Source organism: Clinocottus analis, unplaced genomic scaffold (assembly GCF_023055335.1).
Source record: "Clinocottus analis isolate CAN_PGR_092001 unplaced genomic scaffold, fCliAna1.0.p SCAF_21, whole genome shotgun sequence".
In the NCBI taxonomy this organism is placed as follows: domain Eukaryota; kingdom Metazoa; phylum Chordata; class Actinopteri; order Perciformes; family Cottidae; genus Clinocottus; species Clinocottus analis.
In genome coordinates, this window is record NW_027175943.1 from 12,748,332 (window position 1) to 12,770,351 (window position 22,020).

Here is a 22,020-nt window from a genome sequence, read left to right on the forward strand (position 1 = left end):
GTCCCGAGAGCAAATGAAGGGAAGAGCAGGGAGTACACCCCGAGACGAAAGGTCTGGGGAAGAAGGAAGAGAAAGAAAGAATAGAAAGCCGGATGAAAAGCAGTCCCGCAACGTGGAACATTACGAATTGTTTTAGAATAAAAATATAAACCGCATTCAAAGTAGCACCTGTGACACGTCTAAATTCATTACTTGAGTTGCATAATCCCTGAGAAAGTGTTTTTTGTTTGTTTTTTATCTTCCAAGCAATGACTTTTTTTTTTTTTAGCTAGAAGACTGAAAATAACATGACTGCCTTCTCAGAGAGCACATTGTCCTCCGTCCTCTTCGCCCTCACTGGGTCTACACCTTAACTATAAACCCTCCTACAACACAAACATCCTTCTGCCTCAAAAAACAAGACGCAGCACTTCACTGCAAGGGGCTTAGAAAAGGTCAGTATACACTGTTTGTGTATAATGCATAACGGCTGACATTTTGAACAATGTGACTACAAAACCCCAAAGATGAGGCTCAATCTCAACCGCCTCATGACATACGACAGATTATGGAAGGAAGCAAACAAATACATGAGATACATCTACAGACAGCGGACGTATTTAAGCTTTAGCATGAGTGCTACACAGCAACAATGCGAGGAAACGAGCAGGTAGAGTTTGATGCGTCCTTACCTTCCTTGCAGTACTTCCCCTTGAAGCGGGTGTGGGTGCAGTCACAGTGAACTTCTCCATACTGAATAGAGCAGAACCCTCCATTGAAGCACGGGTTCTGCTTGGTGCACAGGTACTCCAGGTCGCTCTGAATGCCTTGGCTGTTTAACAAAGTGGGCGGCATCTCCCCCACCTTCAGATTGGAGATCAAGCCCAGGAACGGCGGCTCGTACTTCACCGTGCTGGAAGTCAGAGCCGAGAGGCGCACGTCGGGCGGGATCCCGCCCACAAACAGGTCGCTGACCACCGCCATCTCCTTCCTCTTGGACTTGACCTCGGCCACTTTGGTCTCGCCGTCGACCATCAGGAGGGTCTCGCGGAAGTTGCGGGTGAGCAGGACCATGTGCCAGCGGTCGTCGTTCACGCGCGTCTCCATGTGCAAGGTGGCGGGCTCGGCGCAGTGGATGGCGAAGCGCAGCTGGAGGCGCCCGCCGGCGATCAGGAGCTCCAGGAAGTCGCAGTTGCCGCCGTCGTCCAGGTAGAGCACCAACGCTTTGCTGATGTTGGCCTTGAGGCTGAAGCTCAGCTCGCCCACCGAGCCGGCTTCCCAGCGTCCGTAGCGCGCCCACTGGCCGGGCGCCCCGCCGAACTCCAGCATCTTCACGCTGGCGAGCAGGCTGAAGAGGGCCAGAGGCCACAGGGGCCAACCCAGGAATCTCAACCCCCTCGTCATGGTCCCAAGTGTCCCCTTCTCTGCTTGATGCCCTATAGGTCTAATGAATCCGAGATGAAAGGCCTATTTTAACTGCGGCGAGCAGATTTCAACTGTAAACAACAAGTATTATGTATCACTTAACGGGGATATCAAGCGTTAAAGGGTAAAGTAACCCCTCACAGAGACCCCTCTCCAATGTTCCTGACGAGTCAGCAGGTTTCTTTCTTCCCGTTCTCTCTGATGCTCTAATTTTATGTCCTTATCCTGACTCTCTCCTTTGTCTCTCCATCAGTCGGTGCCTCTGGGACTTGGAGGATAGGAATGAGGAATAGCGGGAGAGTAAAAGGAGGAGGGGATATGATTATTTCAACACTGCCGTTTCTTCAAAAAAAAAGCCCCTCGGTCTCTCCTGGACCCGAAAATAGAATCTTCGTCTTTTGAATCCAGATCTCGGTACAATTTCCAGGAAATCTGAGCTGCAGCCAAAAGCTTGGGGGAAGAGTTATCGGATTGTGATCTTTCTTTAAGGGAAGGGAACGAGCGAGAGGGAGGGAGGCGAAGAGGAGACAGTATCAGAGTCTGCTGGTGTCTGCCGGAGCACACGATGCTTTCATGGTCTCAGCGTAAACCCATTCTTTTCTTGTAACTTGAGGACGACAAAGCTTTATGCCGCAATGGGTCCCATCATTATGGAGGCAGGTCGGGGATCTGGAAGAAACACACACAAAAAAAGAGAAATGTAAATGACATACAGAACATTCCAACGTTCCAGCGCATTTCCTCTCAACTAGACAGAAAAATCAAAATATCATAAAAATAGGACCCATGCCGAGTCAAGTTAAGCAGCAGTTATTCTTTTTACACTCCATTTAATCTCTTGTCTTTCATCTTCTTTACCTTTGCCCGCAGTTTTAGACACCATGGACTTTATATTAAAATCCCTTAGCCGACACAAAAAAAAGGAGCAATAAATAAGCTTTCCGAGTTTTGCATGGCAACATATTGAGAAATATGAACATCTTATTTCATCTGCTCGCTCTCAGTCATGTCGATATGTCTGAACCCCAACATAACAGTTTCTTATGAAGATAATCATCATCCATACGCACTTTTTGGCCAATCAGCAAAAGAGTAAATTGATAAATCACTCTTCCACTGAGGCACACACAATGAACATGCGTATGCGAACACACACGTCATTAAATCAAATGTGATTCAGAGTGGAGTGCTGCAGAGTCAATAGCTGTCTGAACAGCCAGTCTTGACCCCGGGGCCGGGCCTTAATCCCTCACCATTATGTCCTGAGTGAGATCTCATTTCCATCCCAAACAGGCTACAATTAAAGCCGGGCTCGGCCTCGCTGCTCACGCTCCCTCGTGCCGTCCCGCACAGCGATGACGCCAGCGTACAAAGACAGAGAAAGACAGACGGACAAAGAAAGGCTGCCTCCTCACGTCAGACGGGCGAGAAAGTGGACATCGGTGGCAAATTTGCAGGAATCTTTATATCGAGAATGGGGCCGACGTGAGGTGAAATAAAACACAATATTAAATGCAGGTTGTCCCGAGATATCACAAGAATAGACTGGACTCATGGACAACACATGGAAACACAGTGAAGACTGCACATATTTAGGATGCAACACTTCAGATATCCGGCTCAAGTACTCGTGAAACTACTTCTAGATACAAACTGTACTCGATAGCAAGGAGACGTGCGTCGAGCCTGATAAGCCGACCTGCTTCCACTTCATCAATTAGTTGAAGCTGTGAGATTTTCAGCTGTGTGTGTGACTCTGTGTTTCCACCAGGGTATCGCAATCCTGGAGTACGGATAGTGAGAGTCTGGTCAAGAGCGAGCGAGCGGGCGAGCGAGAAAGAGAGAGTGAGTGTGTTTTGAAGCCATCAGTCCAGTGCTGCACAGTGCAGTGTGTCCACAGTTGGTCGATGGCCTCGTAGTAAATGATATTTTAAGCCATTCCACAGCTATAATGCGGTAATGTCGATCACAAGACATGATTCACAGGATTCATTAGACACAAGAAGAAGCTCGCGTCATGCTAGGAGACAAGAGTCATGCTCGTATACTGCAAATGTGCCTATGCAGGAATATACGGACACCTAATCATACTGACGCAAAGAAACTTCCCACTCTTCTGCAGAATCCTGCATCATGAGCCAACCACCTGCTCTTTTATACTCCGGCTAATTCACCCACCACCCACACACCAGATCATGACATTGTTTTAATTGCCTTTATGAAGATCAACAAAAACACGGTAAACCCCCCTGAACGCTTTGGGACCCGAAGAATGACATTTTTGTGAACAATTTGAGAGCTTACGCTTGTTTAATCAACCCTTCTCTTAACCACATCTGTTTCCCTTATGGGTGAATACATTTGGAATATTCCCTGGCTCAATTGAATATTCATTGCAGTTATTCCCGTCTGTTGGGGGGGATCTCTGGCGTTGCAGACAAATCCTTTCGCCGCGCTGTGTTCCTGAAGGTTTACTACGTTGAGTTGCAGTGTCTTCTCCGTGCATTGTGTTGCTAGTTGTTAGGAAGTATTGCACCGCTCGCCTGATGCTACTATTAAATCCCAAGGACACTGAGGAAACATAACAAGCCTCAAGAAATAACGAGAGCTCCCAGGGTTGTGCGTGTGACGCGTGCGCAGCAGTGTGCAGGGCCGTGATGGATTTTAGTTGCATGTGCAGCCGTCTGCATTCAGCAATGCAACTGTCCTTCTGCAACAGTGTGTGCTCTTCTGGTTTCAGTGCATCCCTATTCAATTAGGATTTGTGTCTCAGTTGTAGTCCACAACGTCTTTTTCTGCTGCATTTGGTCGCAGCCTCGTGACACAATGGGACCTGCCGTTCTCCGCTGCGTGTTATCCCCTCTTCCCTTCTCTCTCTCCCGTCTTCAGCCGCACTGTCATTTAGAGACAGTCGACAAATGATCTGAAAATAGAAAGCTGTCGTGCTCACGGCGCTCGGCTGAGCTGCAGGAGGCTGTGTGACTGCAGCGAGAGAGCAATCCCCCCACCACAACACCCCGACCCGACTTCTTCTCCCAGCGAAGCTCTGCGACCCTCAGGATAACCACACGGTCATGTGAGCCGCCACCGAGCCACTGCTCCTCACGTTGGCACAATCCTGACAGAAACTCTGCTCAAACTACACTACACTGTGTTTTTAAAGGACTCAGAAGTTCCTTCAGTGAGCGGTCAGGATGCCAAAGTGTTCGACCGAGCGACTCAGAAGCTCTTTTGTGAATGAACACCTTTAGTTCTGGTTTTTACATTTTAATTCAGCATCTTTCTATGTCGGTTGTGTGTCTCCTTGTCTTGTTTCATATGGGATTTTCTACTGTTTGTTCTTGTAATGTGTTTTTTGTCTGTTGTGCACTGTGAACCTCGTCTGTTGTTGTCTGTATGAGTCTGTTGTTGTCTATGATGACAAATGAGTTTCCCCACTGAAGATTAATACAGTTTTCTATCCATCTATCTATCTATCTATCTATCTATCTATCTATCTATCTATCTATCTATCTATCTATCTATCTATCTAAACTCTTTCAGAGTCTTGGTTTGTATCCACAACGTCGTGGAAACTGCTCCATTTGTATTTATTTTTTATTTGCTCCTTAGTGAATCTATAATCTATTGTAACTACAACATCATTGTATTGTTTTTTTTGTATTGACTCTGCAGCAAAACTGTCTGTATTGATGTGAAAGCTTTAAATTAGAGATAGTTTGTAACTGCCATGACAATAAGATGATGTTAAGTAATTAAATTGAACAAGTTGTCATGACTTTCATGCATGCACAACCTTTAAGCAGGACAATAAGGGAAAGAGTTGATTAATATCCAACCATTTAACCATTAGCTATCGTTCAGAATTTATTTAAAAAAATGAACATCCCAAATCTGAGGAAAGGCCCGAATTCATTTAAATGATCAAACTTACAGACGATAAACAAGGTATGACATTAAAGTGACTTTTTTTTGTTTAATCCATCTCATGCGGAGCGCCGCCTCGGCCCAAGGTCTTCAGATCCCTCACAGACCAGACGACCCCGCCGTGTGACCCCGTGCCGGGCGTTCATCCTCCTACTTTCAAGCTCACATACATTCAGGTAGTGTCGAGTTTTGTACTATTTCACTGCTCGCTAGTTCTACATAGAGAATGCTTTTCTCCCCCCTTTTTAGTAGTGACACTTTCTTTTGAATGGTAAATATGACACTGAAACACTTTTCAAGTGCAATAAAAACAGCTGAAGCGCATTAAATATTTAAAGAGTGCAACAATCTAGGAAAAGGATGATACAGGTGTAGCTCACACAAATATTTACACACGCAAATAGTATTTCAATGCACAAATACACCTACGCATATGCATTAGACACACACACACACACACGCCATTATTCCTGGGCTGTGAGCAGCTCAGCTGTGTACCATCCGTCAGCATGAGGCCGCTCCCGCCGCTGCTGTGCTCTAATTAACCAGAGAGGCCCGCTGGGCCACTTTTAATATTCCTGGTCAAGACAGAGCGCAAGGATATAAAACAAGAAGTGGAGGGAGAGGGAGGATAAGACAGTAGGATGGAAAGAGAAGGCGAGGCGCCAATGCAATTGATTTTGTGAAAATCAACAATGAGGGAAGGAGATGCAGGTTTTGGAAGCTAAACATTTCCGTTGAAGGCGTAAATATGGTTATTGTTAGCAAAACTAGGACGCAAATACAATAGAGAGCACAATTTTTACACAAGTTCGTTCGTGTCCTCGGGTAAAGTCAGAGTGGTTTGACACCAGACGGCTAATTAGCAAAACATGTTGGTACTTAAATACATTTTTAGTATTTCTAATGACTGTAGTGTACAAGCTAATTTCTGGCAGGCAATAGAGGTGGGGGGAAAAAAATATCGCGATATTTTGCGTGGTGATATTGTATTGATACACAGAAGCCAAGTATTGATCTTTTATTTAATCAATTCCAAATGTTTTTGTCCTAGAATAGTAAAAATCAATACATGTTTTGTTGACAAAGTTTTCCTTTGGGGACAATTTGCGGTTCAAACAACGGTAATAAATCTCAATATATCGCAATACTCAATGTATCGTAGTATCGCGATAATATCGTATCGGGAGTTAAGTATTGTGACAATGTTGTATCGTGGGCTCTCTGGTGATTCCCACCCCGAGCAGGTAATGTTGAGAAGTGTGGAGGAAAGTTTCACATATTTCATGGAGCGAACATGTACAGTTGATGCCGAGTTGTTGATTAAATGTCAGATTCCTTGATGGAGATGCCATGTGCAAGATTCATTCCTGAAGGGGTGGGAGTGCATCTTTCTTCCAAGAAAGTCCACATTTCTCACCGTCTGAAATCACGGGAATGCGGCCCAAGGTTAAAGAGACAGACTTATGACTCACGGATTGCACAGAGTAGGAATTACAAAAACTACTGAAATGTAGGTGTGTTTGCTTTTACGAACGATGAATGAAGAAGACGCCTTAAGGCCGAGTGCGAGTCAAACGAACGCAGTGTTGCGAAAGTCGAGCTCTACAATGCCGTGTAGGATTCCAGACAGTCCTCTCTAACACAGGGGTGAAGCCTTTTTCTTTTTTACATCACACTCCAGCCTTTGATCAGCTGTAAGCCGCTGGTGACTACCTCTGGCTGTTAGTGCTAACTGCATTTAGCCCTGATGAGGAGATGCTAATGAAACAGATCAAGGGCTTTAGCCTTTGCTGTGTGATTAATAAGGACTTTACCAGGACTCCTCGCTGCTTCTTTTACTGCGATACCTTGGCAAGGTAAAATCACGGGGAGTAAATTAGCTCCGAAAGCCGAACTGTTGTGATGAAACGAGAAGGCAGTCATAAAGGGACCAGTTGGGGAACTGTAGAAAGAAGATGTAGTGAAAAAAGCCTATACAGCAGCTTGCTTTAGACTCTCCTTGGTTCTGCAGTAACAGGTCACTCAAATGTCTTCTTGAGTCCATCAATAACCACTGGCTGGAAACAATGAAGACTTCTTTTTTCAGGGGAGACTGAGTGGGAGTCTGGCTAGTCGGAGATCAGTTACACAAGACACGGACGATGGACTCGGCTCTGTGGATACTGACAGACAGCATCTAAAAAATGAAAAGACAACAGAGCCACACAATCTGCAGGACAGCCGGGGCCACCAGCGACAAGAGGAGGCCGACATTTCAGAATTAGCAAGTCACGTCACTCAAAGACATTATTGCATCCGCAGTAAAGCCAACAAAATGGCCGACAAAGAGAGGGAGGCTCAGGGAGGCAGAGACAGAGAGAGCATTAGGGCCATAAATGAAAGATAAAGAGAAAAAAAAAACAGAAAGAAGACGTCAGTGACACTTAGCCCCGCGATGCTACTTGAGAGGCTGTGACGCAGCAGCACATGCACTCGCACTCACATCAGCCTCCACGCAGCGGCCTCCATTAGATCTGCCAGCTTCGTCGTGCTGCAGTGCGATGTACAAATCACGTCATGAGACAGAGGAAAGGAAAAACTGACAGTGATTTTCTGCACACATACGGTCACACAAGACCATGGCTGCCTGCTCATTCAAGCTCTAAATACCTTCTGGCTTGTCCTTCCAGCCTCCTTTTCCCCTCCCAGTTTGAGGCAATCCTCCTCATAATGCCTCTCATTTCCCGTCAAGCCTCTCCCTCCCACTTTAACGCCGTCGTTCAGTTTATCCAGCCATCCATCACCATCCCACTTTGGGTCCACCTACTTCCAAACTCATAAAAGTGCAGAAGCTGGCGGTCTACAGGTGCAGAAAGGGGCGAAGGTGTAAATCTCCCACCACAGTGCATACTAAAGCAGAAGGAAATGAGGTTTTGTTTGCATCCTGGGTTCAGTTCTGTCATGTTCTCAACATTATGTGACGGTGATAGTGGTCCCACATTATGCATATTAGTGTGTGCTAGAGAAGTATAGAGATGACTGTATTTCCAATACCTGGTAGGGGGGTGAAATGCCTTTTTGTTTATGTTTGGTACACATAGAACCAATCAGAGCCTCAGGTGATGTGTATGCGAGTGCATAAAAAGCAGCTCTGGGCATCTACAGTATGTTTACAGTGTAAAAGTTTGGATATCTGTAAGTGCTGTTTTCCTCCCCCTTTCCTTGAGTGAGATACTGAACCCTTCACCTGTTCAACCGCTCTAAGTGGCTTTGCATGCGTGAAATGTAAAATGTTTGCTGGGGGGGGCGTGCGAGAGTGTGGCCGATTAGGTTTGTGTGTGTGTGTGTGTGTGTGGACCCGGCAGCATGCGTGTGGGCTGCGTTGGTGCCTGAAGATGTTTTGGTAGGAAGCACAAGGCTCACTGGCCCAGGCCTCCAGACTCTCCCGTTCCAATTAACCAGCCCAGCAGCCTGCAGCCCGACTGGCCTTATCTGGGGGAAAAAGAGAGAGCCAGAGAGAGAGAGAGGGAGGGAGGAAGCGATAGAGTGAGACAGAACGGAGGATAGACAGAGGGTTGGAAGGAAATAGAAGGAAGCGAGGCTTGAGAGAGCAGAGGGAGTGGGAATGGGAATAAAGGGCAAACTGGCTCCACGGTGCTTCTGCAGATGCCTGCGCGCTTATCTTCCAAATATTCCTTCATCCAAAGATAGAAGCTGAATAGCCTTTCTCTCTCATTCCTTCATCATCTCCCCATCAGTACGAGGGCAAACCATCTCGGGAAGAAGCAAAGACCGATATTTGTTGCACACCGAGTCGCCTGGTAGCCAAAAAGCTCTGATCAGGGTGATTTCTATTCGAATAAGGTTGCGCTCCAAAGAGAAGTGCTTACTTATCTAGCGGAGCTTAAAATTTGCTCATTTCAAGGGACTTTTTAAAGCCTTATTTTTTAATAGCCTGGAATATTTGTGTTGAAAATGGAAGTATTCGGGATCTAACAAAGATATGTTAATAATCTCTGTCGCTTCGTATGCATGTTGAGAAATGATCAAATTGAATGCCTCATGGTAACAATGCGTCTTGCCCACAAATCAAAAAATACAGTATTTTGTGACACAAACTGACCCACATAAATTAGAAACCGTGTCCGTCTCATCTCAGTCAACATTTAGACGTATCTGCTTCCACCAGTCGGACTGTCACGCGCTTGCGTCTAAACGTGTCTCACGTCTCTAAAGATGCTCGGACCACTTGGCTCTCGCCTGTGCACACGTGACCTTTCAGCTGCGTTTGCATTTCACACCAACAATTATGCCACAACTTGAGATTGGCGCGAGAAAATCACGCCGACTAAAAGGAACCATTAGCGGCAGCGTGCGCTGGCAGCCGTCCCATCCTCCCCGCGCGTCAGTCGGGGTAATGGCAGGCGCAATTAGAGGCAATTTCTGTTGCCCGAGTGGCCAATGATGAGAAGCATTTCAGCAGCAGCCAAGCAACCTATAAAAGGGCAGCGAGTGTCTTGGAACAAACATATTGCTATTTTCCCCCCTTTCCTCCTTCACCCACATGCAATTATTGAAAAAAATTGGCACACTATATAATATACACAGTACAAACAAATACACACTGCTGTTGCATTCAGAACATGGCGGCTTGTGTTGGTAACAGTCATTTTGTTTATTGCCGTTAGCCAATAGCAGTAGCTTTGCCTGGAGAAACTCTTTAATGACAGTTTGATACATCCTCAAGCAGCTTTTTCCGCATTATATTCTGCAAAAACCAAAGCTTTCATATTGGACATTGGATGCTGATATATGTGTTATGAACTTAAAAATGTTCGACCAATAATCGCGAGGCTCTGGACATTATAAACCAGTTTGCCATCTCGTGCATGGGTGAAACACCCCGCATGGCGGCGCAAAATGACGGCACAACATTTGGATGGAAGCTGAGTATCGTGACTTTTTGACTCTGTGCTTGCAATTACAGAGGAAGAGCATCGTTTTCTCCACGTATGAGAAGGACTGACGGAAAAAGAGGGAATGAGAGGTTGGATAATTGCACAAAAGCAACTCATAACAACAATCATTTGAGTGTCATTGTTATGGAGGAAGCTTCAAAGCTTCGAACCATCAGGTACGCCGTAGTTATGAAAATGTTTGAGATAAAGATGAGATAATGGCCTCATGTACAGACACACAGGCTTTTAAAAGAGAGCTGCTAAACAATGCATTGTTTTGTCATGTTTAGTAGGGCTGGCATGACTTCGATTCCAATTCAAAAACACATCGAAATGAGTTTTTAGATTTGGACTTTCAAAGTCAAAACCATGATCGTTGATTCTCGCTAAACTATAATTTAATAGAAGATTTAATAGAGTATGTGAGTGTGTGTGTGTGTGTATGTGTGTGTGTGTGTGTTTGTGTGTGTGTGTATATATAGATACATACATACACACATACATACACACATACACACATACATACACACATACACACACACATACACACATACATACATACATACACACATACATACATACATACATACACACACACATACATACATACATACATACACACACACACACACACACACATACATACACACACACACACACATACATACATACATACATACATACATACATACATACATACACACACACATACATACACACACACATACATACATACATACATACATATATCCACACATACATATATCCACACATACATACACATATCCATCCATCCATAGTTGCTCCTTGTTCATGTCTGTAAAATGGAGGTACAGAAAGCCACTCTGAAATAACATTTTCTTTAAACTTTGAGCAAGTCCAAGATCCATGAATATAATAGCTCATTCCATCTATTAGGGGCATGACTGTGCTTTGTGAGCGTGTGCGTCGGTGGACGTGAGGCTGGCGGGGGAGGATTGCTTTGCCATCTCACCCCCCAATGAATTATGGAAGAATCAGACAAGAAGAAAATGAGAAGGACAGCAGATAGAAAGTAAAGGACATGAGATGGAGCAGAGAGGGAGGGACGCCGAGGCCCACGTAGCAATTCAGAGCGAATTGGCTGTGGTAAATGACAGTCGATTACCATCTTAAATATACTGTCAAAAAGCAATTTGCTACACTCGTGCCACAGGCCTGATATTTGCACCTTATTAAAGAGGCGGCCCTATATTTTAAGAAGCTAACCCGCTAACCTCCCTGAGCCATTTACCTATAAGGTACCTGTGTATCCGTCTCACAGAGAACTTGTTGGATTGTGGAAAAAGGCTGCTGAATAGAAGTAGAGATAGAAGGCAGATGAAAAGGTCCATAACATCTGCACAAATAAAACACGGAAGCTAACTCGGCTTTGTGATTGTGTGTTTGACATTTATCACTCTGACTTTGGTTTCACTCGTTGAAAACTGTGGAACCACTTTTGTTTCCAGACCTCTTTTTCCCTGTTTGAGTTGTTGTAGGAACCCCAGATTATTTATAATATTGTGTTTATTGTATTTATTTGTTCAGCAAAGTCGCGGAAAAAAAATGTATATCTGCAAAAAAAAACACGTTCAAAAGATATTTTGATCCTAACTACTAACATCCAGCATGATATGAGCCAGATTCCCCAAAAATGACTTTAATTGGTCAATAAGACACCTTTTTGGAATGATTCGGACCTAAAGAATTGGAATATGAAAGAAAATTCACAATAAAACAAAGCCTTGGCCTGTTAGGAAGGAGTTTCAGTCAAAAAACTATGGTGTTCAGTTCAAAAATGGAAAACTATTAGGTATTTTATGTTAAAAGATTGTCTGAATGGGGCGTGCTGGGACTTAAAATTGGCGCGGGAGGATTTTCACTAGCAGTTTCCAAAAGGTTAAAGGATATGAAATGCTCTTTCAAATAGAGTAAGATGATGCATCGTTACTCAACAGAGTACCAAATAAATTAATCCAAGGAGGTGTCAAGAAGGAAATAATGAAGTAGGATACATCATCAATTTTGCTGGATATAATTCTATTGGCCGTCTGCAGCTATCAGGCCAATCTTATTCAAAGGAAACTCGCAATTATTAACAAACCCTTTAATGCTTATTGGCTTTTAGACCGCATAGCTTGTCAACTCAGCGGGTGGAATACAAATAAACTTTGAGAGAATATCACAGCACCTGCAGATTTATAAATGGTATTGACATTTCAATATCCCAGCTAAAGCTGATGAACGGTCTTATTGTTGCAAACATTTGAAAGAAATCAAAGGAAACACAAGTGCACTGGAGACCTGGGGACCGACAGAAGCAATAACCCAGAGTCTGGATATTCGACTCGACGTTCCAGTTTAGCGATTTCCATTGACGTTACGGCGCCAATATTGATTATTAAGAGTCCAGGCCCACCGATAACTGCAGCGGGTGAGCAATGTGTTTAATTTCACAGAGCTTGTAGACTCACCGAGCTCATTATTGGCCTCTCAATTCACTCACTGCACTTCCTATGGTGGCATATTGATCTTAGGAATATGGTTGAAAGCAGTGTCTTACAAAAGACCTCTCATCCAGCTTCTCTCATGTCTCGTCGACTGTGTCTCTCTCCGGCTCTGTGCCTTCTTTGTGAAAAGAAAAAGAGGAAAATAACTAAGAATACCTGATGAAAAATGGAACTGACCCTCCTCTGAAAACATTGATTCAGTTCAGCTCTAAATCTGGGGGAGCTGGAACATGAGCGGGCATGCGGCGCCGCTTTGTGACTCAGAACAAAGAAGTGGCGGGAATTCGGTTTGAAGCGATACGAGGCGACGCGGCGCTTCATGTGTGTGCACGGACACACATGGACACAGACGCACGGGGAAGCTGTGAGGGTGCGGGACAGAATATGCACATATTTGCAAGCCTCTGGGCAAGAAGGAGGTTCAGGCTGAAGAGAGAGGAGAGGAGACACGGGCTGGATTCGGGGGGGAACTGCAGCTGAAAATAAAGGATTGGATTATGCTGCTAAGTGCTGCTAATGCTAACCCTCTTTCTAGAAGAAAAAAAAAAGGCGTGAGAGTAAGCATGAGTTTCTTTGGGCATCCAACCTGAACTCCCAAGACAAACTGCATCCAAATCAAAACAACCATTAGAGGTCGATCACACTATACGCGACTCTCAAAAACGCGTCGCTAGCTAAACCGCTGTTTTCCTCTGGTACGGCCTTTCACGCGCCTTTTAAACGCCGCGTTTTTCTAGCGTTTTTTGGGCGAGTCGCACAGCTCGTCACTGTCACGCTCGGCCAAGGCAGCCAATCGGATCAAGCAAGAGTGGTGTGAACAGCGGGGAATTCAAAAGAACATGGCTTCCCTCCGACGAGGCGCTAATGTTAGCGGTATTTAATTACAAAGAGCTTCATAAAAGAGCTTTATAATTCTAGATGGAAACACGACTTCTTCTTTTTTTTATATCGTGAATCCAACAACTCCGCTTTTTGGGACTTTTAGCGTTTTTAAAAGTCGGGTCCTGTGTGATCGGCCCCTTAGTGAGGATATTACAGGCAGGATATTATGATATAATGTCATAAATAATATCATACTGGCTGCCAACTGAAACCACTCGCTGCCTCACAATTTACTAACAAAAGCAAGTGGAAAATGTAAGACGGTGGTTCAGACGATCAATACCGAATGTGCCGCCTACGACCCTGTAAAATTTATCATATAGAAAGTGGACGTCGTCTCAGGTGCGTTTGTTTTGTAGCGTAGGATGCTGATGATCACGTTATCTCGAGAGGAGGTCGATATGCTCACCTATCGATACGGCATCATAAAAGAGCTTTCATTGGTGCAGCGATGCATCGTCAATGGACAGACGTGAGTGCCGTGTGCTTGGCCGTGCGCTTCGGTGACTATAGCTTTTCCTCTTTGTGCTCAGTCCTCGATCTATAAACGCATTGACGACTCACTGATGCAGAGAGGAATCGTTGACCTCTGAGGCCATGAAGCAGATACCTACCCAAGCACAGTAACGTGCTTCATCCTTCTGTCACAGACTCAATTGGGAAAAAGGTCCCTGAATGATTGCAAAATTGCTGCGCTTATTATCGCCAGTTCACTATTATTGCAATCTATCTTTTTGCATCCTCTCAAAAATCTACAGAAAGACTGTGTAGAAAATCACGAACATCATTCTGATGTGTTATGTAGGTGTATATGAATACATAAAAGCTGTACTAGTAGAGATGGTCAGATTGTACTTCAAGGAAACTAATGATGTTAAAATAAATTTAAATAACTGCGTCGCATCACCACCAACCCATGTTGCAGTTGACATGCATTGTATTGCATCGCATGGTGTGTGTCTGTACTGTATCATTTACCTGCTTATGGGTTTTGTTCAGCTATGAAATCAACTTTTAGGTTGGGGCACTAACTGACAATGTATTAATACATATAGCCAAGACAGATCAAACTTAAATAATGATATAGGAAGTAGAACATGCAAACAATTACTTCATTCAACAAATCTGTATGTGTATTTTTGCCTCAACAGAAAAGAAAACACTGCAACAGGATAGCAGTTGAAATAAATATCTTCCCTTCAGCGAGGTTTAGGCAAAGCTGCGTCTCTTTCATTAAAAACAGAAGCAGGCTACAATAAAAAGGAGCCAGAGAAACAAAGCTCCAACCTAAAAGGATCACACAAATAAAAGCTTCTAAATCTTTAGAAGCGCTGGCACAGCAGTTCTCATGAATTAACAATTACAAATAGCAAAAAGCAAACCGGCTCCCAATGATAAGTTTACATCACGCAGACGTCAAAGTTGCAGGCAGACGCCTCTGAGGGAATCACCTCTGTCACATTGCAGAGCAAACTACTGCCAGGAAACACTGCGCACATCCACAACACAAAACTAGCTAACGCAGGTACTCCATGATGAGGAGGAGGAGGAAGGAAGGAAGGAAGGAAGGAAGGAAGGAAGGAAGGAAGGAAGGAAGGAAGGAAGAAGAAGAAGAAGAAGAAGAAGAACTATCTACAGTGCGAGCATCAAAACGTCCATCACCCCTAGCGGTTAGCAAGAACCGTGGATTAATCACACAGTTTAACGTTGACCATAACTGTGTGAAATAAAGTTTTATCTTCCAATATTCAGTTAAATATGCAATCAGGATATGATGTATGACGATTTCTGATAATGTTACCTTGTAAACAACCAATCCGTGTTTAAATTAAAGGAAGAGCTCGTAAAGATGGCTGCCGGGCTAATGGCTAACGGCTAACGGCTAACGAATGAATGTTCATATCTGCTACATCATGATGCGTTCAGGCTCTGTTCAATGAAAACTAGTATCATATTATAACATTATGCTGTGTTTACATGTAATCTCATAAAGTGTCATTTGTGAGAAACTAACAAATCCAGTTGTTTGAAGAAGATATTTTCACAACAACATTAACAGATTAAAGATAAATTATAAGAATAATACCCCCAATAGAGTATTAAAACTACTTAATATATTAAAACACAATTTTCTATTTTTAAATTATGTGATGAGAAGAAGTAAGAACTACAAAAACAAGAAAGTATATTTATTTTAGGGACGAATGGAGCCTTCAAATGTGATCAGTTTGAACATCTATAAAGAAAACATACAAATATATTTATGTATATACGGTTCTTATATGTATATATGATAGTTTGTCCAGACTTTGGTAAAGAAGAAAAATCATTTTACAGGCTGCTGGTGAGGAACGTCTCTCTGCAGCTTCGCTGTCAATTTGAGTTTTTTGAAAGAACCTGCGAAGTGCGACTTTTCAAAGAAAAAGAATCATAATTTACCAAGAAAATTGCAATTGATTCATCTCAAATCAATGGTAAGAAAAAAAAAATCACATTTGCACCGTCAAAGGGAGTCTAGGGAGACACAACACGTGATGGGCCAGAGAAGATGGATGTTTTTGTCAAGTTGCTGCGTGACAGAAAAACATAAATAAGGATTAAAAACAAAACAGAAAATTGGAGCGTGGCTGTCACACTGTGTGTGACCCGGACTGTCTGCATGTCGAGGGCTATCTGGTTTTGACGTGAGCGATTATTCAGCCCCCTCTGCTGTAGTACAGGACCCTCCGTCTGTGCTCTTCCTAATAATAATAACTTTATTAATATAGCACTCTTAAAAACAGGGCGTACAAAGTGCTTTCACAGATATGCAAAGCATAAACACCCAAATGGCAAACAAAAAAGACCTTGAACGCAACCAAACCAATCAAATAGCCACAAAGAACAGTAGAAAAAACTACAAAAAATACATCAAATATACAACCAAAACCAGGGGAATAAAATAACTGCATAGTAGATTATAATTTCTCCTTTTTTTTTAAACATAAAAGGACCATTTCTATCATTTTGGTGAAAGGTCTGAAAGACCAGATTTCTACAACAAAAAATGCTAATAACAAGTTTAGTTTTTGACATTTATTTACTTTTATATACCATTTTATTCATATATTTCACTGCTTTTGTGAACCTAAACCTTTGGTAAACCAATTTTCATCACCAAAACAGTTCAACCACATGAGTAGAGTTATTAAATCTGCCGGTTTTATCTCCTCCGGCAGCTTGTTTTAAAAGTCGAGCGGCCCTGATGGCGAAAAGCACAGCCACCCTTTGATTTAAGCCTAGAAATATGAAAAGCATTCCATCATATATCATTCAACAAATAATTTATCTTCTTCAGTTGCTGTAAATACACGCCCGGCCCCCTGTATTACGTCATGTTCCCGTCAGACCACGACTCAAGGGTCATTTATACTCGGGTTTTACGCAGAGACGCAAACACGCAAGACCCGCGATGGCCTCTTGCGTCGTCCCGTCAGCCATCTTGTGTGCGTCGCCTAAAATTTCTGACTATCCATCAAAGCTACGCGAGCCGTTTGCAGCCCGCAAGCCTGTGATTGGTCTGCTAACCACGTCCTTTCTGAGTCTCGCATTTCTGGTTTCATCGCATAATACCGCCATTTTTAAAAGCCACAGCAGAAACACGAACAATGGATCCCGTTGAAGAACGTTTGGCTGAAGAAGTCCGCAAATATGAGCATTTATAAAACCATCTGACGGAGTATCAGGACACGCAGATGGAGGTGAATTCCAACGACTCTAAACGCTCGTTGCGCTTCCTCCTGTTCTGGCGTATGGAAAAGGCAGAAACCATAAAACCAAAACCAGTCCGTCGATGCGACTGCGTGGCCAGCAACAATTGTAGTTGCTAAGAGTGTATATCGCCCTTAAGCCACGACAGCAATAGAAGAAGAAAGACAAGAAGCCAACTGGGGCAGTGAAGAGAAACAGGCTCTCCCTTTCATTACCAGGAGGGAGGGATGGGAGTATAGAGGAAGGGAAAGTGAGGCTAAAGCTCCTGGTCAGAGCCAGAGCGTGGTCATGGATCCATGTTGAGGGCTTCCCCAGACGGCAGGGGTGGCCACGTGGTGAAGAATGGGGGCGAGGTCACGACGCGCAGTCACACATTGACAGCGGAAAACAACGGCGACAATAACACAGCTTGAAGGATAAGCGCTGATGACAAGCGGCTGTGTTGGTGAAGAACAGAGAGAAAGTACTAAGAGAGGATGCAAGTACAAGTGTGCAGGGAGCTCTGGGTGCCAGAATAGAGCATTAGTGCACATCTGGGCCATGGACATGGCAACAAAAAAGCTGAGTATTGTACAAAAAAAAGGGGAATGTGTACATCTGACAAAGTTTACATCCCCAGGCATTAATTCTACACAATGTTGCTACAGTATGTGTGTGTGTGTGTGTGTGTGTGTGTGAGAGAGAGACATATTATGCAAGCAGGTGAGGGGACTTGGATGCGCGCCGGAGAGCGTTTGCATCTGTTCAGAAAACATGCCTGCACGTCGGAGGCGCACAATGTGGAGGATTGTCGGTTGAGGAACGCGGGAGAGACAATGGAGAACCCCAGAGCCCGTGTTGGGAGCTGGAAGGTACGAGGAACCGAGGAGGGGCGTGTGGGGGGAACATCCGATTCAATTTCCAAAAAACGGCGCCGGCTCAGAGTACAAACACAAAAGGCTTCATTAAAGGCAGATCCCTGTTGAAGACGGCGAATTAACTCGAGCCGTCAAGCACGAGGAGAGGGAAAACAGCAGAGGGAGGGGGGGGAGGAGGAGGAAGGGAGGGATGGAAAAGAGGAGGGGATGAAGGAAAGACCCATCAGCGGTTAAGAGAGGGAGAGCTCGATACCAGCGGCGCCACTAAGAGCATACTAATCCCCTCTCCGAATGGCAAGCAGGGCGGGAGAGTAATGTCTTCCATTACGGCGTCCGCACACGTGTGAGGAGCCATGTAAATAAACACAGCTCAAACCACGAGGTATCCTTATTGCAAATCATAAATCCGGCAGCATATTAAGTGATCGGCTGCCCCGTGAAGAAGTTATTTGAGGATAAAGCCAGAATGAGATGGTGAGCTATGACGGCTCCACATCTTCTCGTTAATAGTAACATCGATCTCTACTCATGTAAACCCGGGCCGGTGTTTTGTGTGAGCACACTTAAGGACACTAAAGGGGGGAGTGCAGTAAAATGAAAATGCGTTGTAGTTAAATCTAATAAAGTACAGCCATATAAGATAGTACCTTTATATGAGGCTTTTGGTTGGTTCTTTATTTAGTGGAAATGTGTCACAGAGTTGTTGATGCAACTATAAAGTCAGTGATGGGGTCTGCTGTTTTTACTCTCACTATTTTTATCTAGAAATTAAACACTCTCAATTCAACGCTGATGCCTCTCTGTGACCTGCACAAGTTGCTTTACAGCAGGCAGCTCATGCTGGGTGGGAAACAGATTTATCTAATAGCCAGTATTTTAATTTTCCGTTCTTCACATAAATCCAGACCGCAGAATATCTGTTAAGAGTATAAAGAGCTTCAAGTGCATTGTGGGGCAGCAGTTTAACTGCGGACCCTGCTCACTCAAGGTTAAAACAATTAATAACCCACAAATAAGTCATCATAAGGGTCAACCATGGTGCAAAACCATTAGTGAAAAACAATTTGCACAACAAAAAATTGTATTTTTACACATTTACGTTGTCAAATGGCATGCTGGGTAACCTCCGTCATTTGAGGCCTCGAGGGTCAGACATTACAAACAAGGACATGGTCCCACTGGAGATGGTCAAGAAAAAGGGGGTCAGGTTAATTATTCAAACAAAGGGTTCAAGGTAAGTCTTGGCAGGGCAAAAATACTTGCAAATCTTCTTTCCCATCATCACAACAACAACACAGACGTGCAGACGCACACTGTTCAATGGCAGTTTCTACTGTTCATACATTTATCTAAAATTCACCAAATTTCCCGTTGAGGATGAATAAAGTAAAGTACTTTTTTTTAACATTCTGCAACTGTTTCGTGCATCTGAATTGCTCAAATATTGTCTTATTTTTAGGGGCTAAGCAAGCCCAGTCGTTAAACCCTTCACCACATGACATTCAAATGTTTGACGTACGTGTACTCCTGACTAGAATACGCCACTGTAAAAAATAAATATAGAAACCCAGTCCTGCAAAAAGAGAAAAACAACGAATTGGTCGTCTTAAAAAAATACTGCGTGACAGGTTTTTGGTCGTACCGGCGAGCGCCGCACTCGAGTTAACCAGAGCAGCCTTCAGCTGGGACTCCTTTAGACATTACAGTTTAAAAACGAGCAAATGTTCCTCATAGACATGCAATTGGCGTATTACACCTCGCTAGCATGAGTGCATAGTCCACCTGTACCGATATAAATGAGAACCACTTCTCAGGATAATGTGTGTAAGTCCACAACACTGCAAGTGTAGCAGATTTAATAATCTTTTTACTGCTAATTTGTAATGTTTTATTCCTGTTTATTTATATAACTTGATTTTTAAATTGTGTTAACTTGTGAGCATCGTTGCTGTAATCCTGTCGTTTCCCCACTGAGGGACTAATAAAGAATTATCTCATCTTATCTTACAAAATTGAATCGTGACTCAATCTTATAAACTTCGTGGTGATGAATATTTTGCAGTGACGTTTTTTTTATTAGATGGCTTTCAGAAAAGCTTCAATTAAACGCTGTTCCTTTGGTCAGTGTCCGTGTGCGATCAGCAGAGCGGATGCATTCAGTTTCCGCTTTATGGGATTCTCATTTTCGTAATCAACAACGCTAAATATCCGCCTCTCTTATTGACCAATCCATTGATCGACTGGCACAGGAGACCGCTGGCAGCTGGCAGCCAAAGCCTCTCATTAATAGTGCTATTAGTTCCATGAATCCCACAGTGGATCAAAAGTGTGTGTCGGCGTCAGTGTGAGCGCCGCCTTTTGTTAATGGCTGAAGGTCAGTGGAGGCAGACCCCCCCCACCCCCCTCACACACACACAGACACACACACACACACACACACACACACACACACACACACCTCATCCTTTATTCCCTTTCCCCATCTGACACAAGCTGTGAGGCCCTGAAGCAGAACTACACCGCAGAGGTGTCTGCCATTCCCACACATGTACACAGACACACACACACACACACACACACACACAGACACACACACACACACAGTGGGACACAAGCACCAGGGGCAGGCAGGACACTGAGGTTTGTGGTCCCAGGTGAAATGCCTCTCCCCTGGGTGTGAATCAAGCTGTGGCTGGGGGGACAGGATGCCGAGGGAGACGAGGGGAGAGAGAGAGAGAGAGAGAGAGAGAGAGAGAGAGAGAGAGAGAGAGAGAGAGAGAGAGAGAGAGAGAGAGAGAGAGAGAGTGTCAGAGCAGATTAAAAATGCATGGCTTTGTTCTCGATGGCGTAACAACGAGTGTCATCATTGGTTGCCTGTCACCTCGAGGGGAACTTATGGGACAAGGTGGAGCCCAAAAGGATGGGGGTAGTGGGGGGGGGGGGTGTACCAACAATCCACAGTCGGGAGCAGTGAGGGCGGAGAGGTTGTGCAGAAGTGGAGGAGAATCGCAGCTGAACGGTGAGTCACCGTAGGAAATGAAAGGGTAGAGAGGGATTAACGTGAGACTTTGAGGAGGGGGGGGGGGGGCATCAGAGTTCAGCCTGGTTGCATGACGGTCAATAATCACCTCTGTACAGCTCACCTGATCTCACGTGACACACACATACAGATTAAATGAGAACAGCGGCATCCAGAAACCTTTGAAGTCCGGCATCCAGCCAGTGCTCTCCATAAAGAACTATATGAAGTATTGAATGAGATCAATATCACATGGCGGAGTGTCGGGGCCAGAACTCAAATGGATCAGTTTGAAGCCGAGCCGTTAGGACACGATATTCTGCCCATGAAAAGCATCGTTAAGGAGCGCGCAGCCTTTGCAAATCACCGACAACGACGCGGCGAAACACTTTGCACTCGGCGAGGGATGCGCTCGCGGCGGCCGGGCCGAAGCCGCCGCCCCCTCCTCCTCCTGCAGGAGCTCGCGCGGCGTCGGGCACGACCGGCACTTTGCGGAGGGAAACCGACGCCGGGTGAAGATAACGGGGGGGTTGACGGGTGACGACAATCGTCCGAGAGCCCCTCCTCGGCGACCTTGACGGAAAGGAGGATGTCGTCTGTGGCGAGAAAAATGGAGAAAAAAGGATAAAAGGGGGCAGGACGGAGGGAAGGATGGAGGGAAGGATGGACGCCCGATGAGTTACACGAGTGCATCCAAACGGCTTTTTAAT

General features: G+C 44.5%; 1 protein-coding gene across 8 annotated transcripts in view; it reads right to left on the minus strand.

The window, feature by feature from the left end:
• The window catches only part of nrxn2b (neurexin 2b), a 638,339-nt gene that overhangs the window by 560,938 nt on the left and 55,381 nt on the right, over positions 1-22,020 (minus strand). For all 8 annotated transcript variants that reach the window (XM_068587905.1, XM_068587904.1, XM_068587901.1 and 5 more), the window contains one exon: positions 672-2,073. In XM_068587905.1, the coding sequence (XP_068444006.1) occupies positions 672-1,383 (712 nt within the window). In that variant the 5' untranslated portion in view covers positions 1,384-2,073. The remainder of the gene's footprint in view (positions 1-671; positions 2,074-22,020) is intronic.